Source organism: Triticum dicoccoides, chromosome 5B (assembly GCF_002162155.2).
Source record: "Triticum dicoccoides isolate Atlit2015 ecotype Zavitan chromosome 5B, WEW_v2.0, whole genome shotgun sequence".
Classification (NCBI taxonomy): Eukaryota; Viridiplantae; Streptophyta; class Magnoliopsida; order Poales; family Poaceae; genus Triticum; species Triticum dicoccoides.
The window spans coordinates 561,125,203-561,130,502 of record NC_041389.1 but is presented as its reverse complement, the minus strand read 5'-3'; the positions used below and the strand labels follow the sequence as shown (position 1 = coordinate 561,130,502).

At 46.7% G+C, this 5,300-nt stretch overlaps 1 protein-coding gene across 1 annotated transcript; it reads left to right on the top strand.

Annotated features, from left to right (window-relative positions):
* The first annotated feature begins 1,116 nt into the window (after window positions 1–1,116).
* On the top strand, window positions 1,117–5,074 carry LOC119310087 (putative wall-associated receptor kinase-like 16). The gene is made up of 3 exons (XM_037585934.1): window positions 1,117–2,044; window positions 2,879–2,920; window positions 3,933–5,074. The coding sequence occupies exons 1-3, from the start codon at window positions 1,117–1,119 to the stop codon at window positions 5,072–5,074; spliced, it is 2,112 nt and encodes a 703-aa protein (XP_037441831.1).
* The last annotated feature ends 226 nt before the right edge of the window (window positions 5,075–5,300 follow it).

Here is a 5,300-nt window from a genome sequence, read left to right as displayed (position 1 = left end):
ACTCTAAAACAGAGTTAAACATAGATCAACATCACAATGGATCACTGAGGTTCGATAAAACACATACTCCATCTGTGTACTGTAAAAAAACGTCTTACATTATGGGACGGAGTGAGTACATCGTAGGCCTTCACTGAAACACCATTGGCTCCTACATCACCGCTGACTCTAGCTAGCACCTCCTCCAGCATCAGAATCATCAGCATCGCCATCCTCAAAATGTTCAGGAGTAGGCAACACATCTAGTCCTAAAGCAAGTTTTGGTCCATTTCAGGCCGCTTCACCATATGCTATTTCCTTTTAGCACTAATGCTTTGCAAAAAATACACTACATACTAGTTAAGCAAGAATTAATCACGGTTACCCTTCCACCAAGTGATAGTGCTCAATCTGCCAATTCAACACCCAGTGTCCCTTTGTTGAACCCTTGAACTTGAGAACATGCTCCGCCCCCACGCTCTGTGTCTTCGAAAATCGCCCTCATCATCGCTGTTTCATAATCAACTTTATCCGACGAAGACGAAACTCAGTGTAGAAGAACTCTTTGTCCAAATCCATCGTGTTTGCTTTAAAGTAAACAACGAGAACGCCAAAAAAAGTTGTCTATGGCATTTGGCCAAACACTTGCCTTGCATATGTCTCCGGCAAGGCCTGGGCAGCGGGCGGCGGAATGGACGAGGGAGGGGGGGGGGGTTACACGTCGGGAGGGGTGGGCTCTCATGCAGGAGGACGGGGTGGATTGTAAGAATGCGCGGGCTCCGGCTCAGTTTTGAGTGGGTCCGTGTTATTAGAATCCGACGTGATGGATGTCCGGACTCTCCCCAAGACCTTCCCTTGGTTTGGTGATTTGCAGGGTTTCGGACCTCCGGACTGTTTTCGTTACTGTCCTTGGATGACTAAAAAGGTCCGAACAATTCGGTCTAGACATTTGCGGGAGGTTTATGTCTTGACACTTCTGGGAGGTTTATTTATCCGCGTTAGAGTTGCCCTTATAAACTGGACGAGAGAGTGTAGTATAGCCACTCAAGCAGAAAAGCTAGAGCCAGCAGTGTGCGCTGAACATTAGCAGTAGGCACTAGGCAGTAGCCATCATACTCAATGTCGTTGTCATTCCCGATGGTGGCGGTGATGGCAACAGCTGCACTCGTGGTAGTAGCCGGTGGAGCAGCATCACCGGCCCCAATAGGGAAACGCGGCTGCGAAACGAGGTGCAGCGACGTGAGCGTGCCGTACCCGTTCGGCTTCGGCCAGGACAGGTGCTCTGCGGCGCCAGGCTTCAAGCTCAACTGCGTCCACGGCAACACTACCGATATGAGCTCAGGAGGAGCAGGCACACGGCTCCTCCTGGGCGACCATGGAGACTTCGAGGTAAAGGAGATCTCGGTGAAAAACAGGACGATTCGTGGGCTCAGCCGCCCTGTCTTCATCAACGCCACTATCAACAACACCGGCCACAGTACCGTGAGGTCTATGGGCTTCGGAGACAACCGCTGGCAGTACTTCCTGCCGCCGACCAGCTCCGAGCTGGTGGTTACGGGGTGCAACGTGCAGGTGAGGCTGCTCTTCACGTCTCCTAGCAGCACCTACGGCTACACCACCGGCTGCTGCTCTCACTGCAACAGCAGTGGTGTGCTCACCGCTGACGACGTCCGGAATAACTATATGGTCGGCTACTGCACTACGCCGGTCTTCTGGTACCTCGCTTCCTATGACGTGGAGCTCAAGCGGGTCAACGGGAGCAACGCCATTAACGACAATCTACCCGTCTACGCGTTCATCGCCGAGGAAGGTTGGTTTGGTCCGCACCGGGCCGCTGATCTTATGAATCTAGGCGCCGAGCGTTCCGTTTACGGATCCAAGGCCAACAAGGATGATCATCTGTTGGCTCCCCTGGTCCTCGGCTGGGCATGTCCCAACGACGGAACCTGCAAAGCCTCCGTCAGCGCCAACACCAACTGCAGCACCCCCTTTGAAGGAGCTCAGTACGTTTGCGGCTGCAATCCTGGCTACAAGGGTAACCCTTATCTCACTGATGGATGCCAAGGTACGTGCCTATCTACGTATATTCGACATCCGTTTAATGATTGCACAAACTAAAGTAAGAGGTAGGCGGCATATCAAAGTAACTTGGTTTTTGTAACTATTTTTGGCATATTAGAAGCATAGTGGGCAAAATAGTGTATTTGGGAGACTCGGAAGTCCAGCGCATCTTGCATTTCTGAAGAGAAAAATTAGGGAATGGCTAGACGTCAGTCGTTTGAAAAACGAATTTGGGTCAGGTCGATGCATTTCAACCATTGGATGGAAAATAAACACTGCACATTGCTTTTTCTACCTCGGAGTCGTCTTCTTCATCCACCCGCCTACGGACCACCGGCCACCGCCGCCTGCGGCAGGAGCGCCGCATCGCCGCCCCGCCCTCCCCGAAACCACCCCCACCGCGAGTCTTCCACCGCCCCAGCCATCCCTCTAGGCCGCCCACGCACATTTTTTCTCCGGCGAAGCCTCCCACCACCGCCCCACCACCACCTCCCACCACCACCGTCCACCACCGCCCCTTCCCTAAACCCTAAGATAGACACTGGGGGAGCCCTCCGGCGAGCCCCTTTCTTCTACTTCCTCCCCTCTGGCCTTCCTCCGGCAAATTTTTTCGGCATCTCAAAATCGATTGTCCCATTAGCTTTTTTTTCCTTTTTTTTCGAAAAAGGGTTTTACCCCAGCCTCTGCATCAGAAAGATGCATATGGCTCTCAAAATCGATTGTCCCATTAGCTAAAGTCAATCGATTGAGGTTTAGCTAATGTGGAAAAATTAAGCCATGCATGCGCATGATTAATCATGTCTCTTGATTAATCGATCCCCTCTTTTGCTATTTATAGATATTGACGAGTGCAAGCAGGCAAAGGACCATGGGTGTTTCGGTGAGTGTCGCAATACGCAAGGATCGTTCAATTGCTGGTGCGCACGAGGAGGAAATGCTAGCCAGCCTAATGGCTGCCTCAGGCCCGTAAGCAATACAGGTGGCAAACTTTTCTTAAGACCTACAACATATTTACTGCGTTTGTTTTAGGTTTAAAATGTGCTTATTGAAAAAAAAAATTAAAAAATGCAACTTATATGTACTAATCACTCCGTCTACACCAAGGTTTTGAATCTCAAGTTGTCCTTTTTTCTCGAGGGGCACCGAAATTCATGGTTACCACGGTAACCACGAAATATTGAAAAAAAAATTGGACGAAATTTAAAATCAAATTTTGAATTCAAATATTTGGAAGTTGATATAGATAAAATTTTAACTCTTCAAGATAAGTAATCCTATCCTAGCGTAGTGGTTGTTAGCAGGCACCAACCGTTGCCACGATCTTTCAGATCTTGAGTTCGATGCTTGGCCTTTCACAGTATTTCACAACTTTTAGTTTTTTTCTTTTGCATTCTAAAATAGAAAGAAAAGCACAACTGTGGCACTCGAACCCGTGTCTCGCAGCTCCAGAGAGCATGCCTTTGCCACTATGCCATGACATGTAATGTTTCTACATCAGAGATGCCTTGTATTTAACTAGGTCCGAGTTTGAATTCAAAATTTTCAAACTCGAATTTTTTTGCTCGGTATGAGTGCTTTTCGTGGGGTAGCGGTAACCGCTCGGGATCAGGAAATTTCGAGTGGTACCCAAAATAGTGGTCTACACACGCACGCGCGCGCGCACACACACACACATATATATAGGTATAATTTGTGTACGCATGGTCTAATTTTCTAGCTTTGCCATCATAACATCTGACTCCTACGATCGCCAGTGCTTAAGAATATGCATCCTTCAGTTTTAATTCAAAGCTCTAGTCGTTTTGCAACCGGCAGGAAGTCAGTGATAACCCACGGGAGCCAAATTTGCTATATGATCAAATTAACAAACATATAAGTAATCATTTTTGCAGGTTTAATCATTGGTCTCTTGGTTTCTCTCGTCCCATCCCTCATGCTTTTGGTTATAGGTGGATTGTTAATAATCCGTAAGCTTGAGCATCATAGAGCTGAAAAGTTGAAACGGAAGTTCTTCAATCAAAATCATGGACAACTATTGCAACAGCTAGTATCTCAAAGGTCTGACATCGGTGAGAGGATGATCATCACTATGAAGGAGATAGAGAAGGCCACAAACAATTTTGATCAATCTTGTAAGCTCGGTGGCGGAGGGCATGGTACTGTCTACAAAGGAATATTGTCAGACTTGCATGTTGTGGCCATCAAAAAGTCAAATATTATGGTCCAGAGAGAAATTGATGAGTTCATAAATGAGGTTGCCATACTATCACAAATCAACCATAGGAATATTGTCAAGCTTCATGGTTGTTGTCTCGAGACAGAAGTCCCACTCTTGGCATACGAATTTATTTCCAATGGAACCCTTGGTGATCATCTTCATAATGACTCGCCAAAATCAATATCTTGGGGTGACAGGCTAAGGATCGGATGTGAAGTAGGAAGAGCTATTGCTTACCTTCATTCTGTTGTTTCAGTTCCTGTAATACACCGAGACATCAAATCTTCTAACATACTTCTTGATGATGCTTTCACGGCAAAACTATCAGACTTTGGTGCTTCAAGGTACATTCCTATCGACCAGTCAGGGAGAACCGCAACAGCAGTCCAAGGAACAATAGGATATCTAGATCCTATGTACTACTACGCCGGGCGGCTCTCAGAAAAGAGCGATGTTTATAGCTTCGGAATCCTACTTTTGGAGTTGTTTACGAGGAAGATACCAATCATGTATAGAACCTCAGAAGGTGATGGACTTGTTGCACAATTTGTTGAACTCCTAGAGGAAGGCAAACTAGTTGACATACTAGATTCCCAAATTGTAGAGGAGGGAGGTAGTGAAGTTGAAGAAGTAGCTGCTCTCGCTGCATCATGTATAAAGTTAAGAGGAGAGGAGAGGCCTACCATGAGGCAAGTTGAGATGGCACTCGAAGGCATTCAGGCAAACAAGCAGCTCGTCCTAAATGATTTGACAGGTGAGCAAAATGAAGAAAACGATTCAATTTTAACCAGTTTGAGCTTGGAGGAAGTGAGCTGAAGACACGACCAAAAGGAATTCTCGTTATCTAGGTGGTACCCCTTTATGTTTTTTTAGAACTATTTAAGTTTGTTTTGATCCAAGGTGTCAAATGCATGTATTCTCCTACTAATTAAATAAAATTTCTGTAATACTCGGAAGACCTGGATTTTGGCGGGTCTCCCCTCTCCTGGAGTTTGAACAAGTGAGCTCAGTAAAAAAGGTGTACCCAGTGCTGAAATAAAAA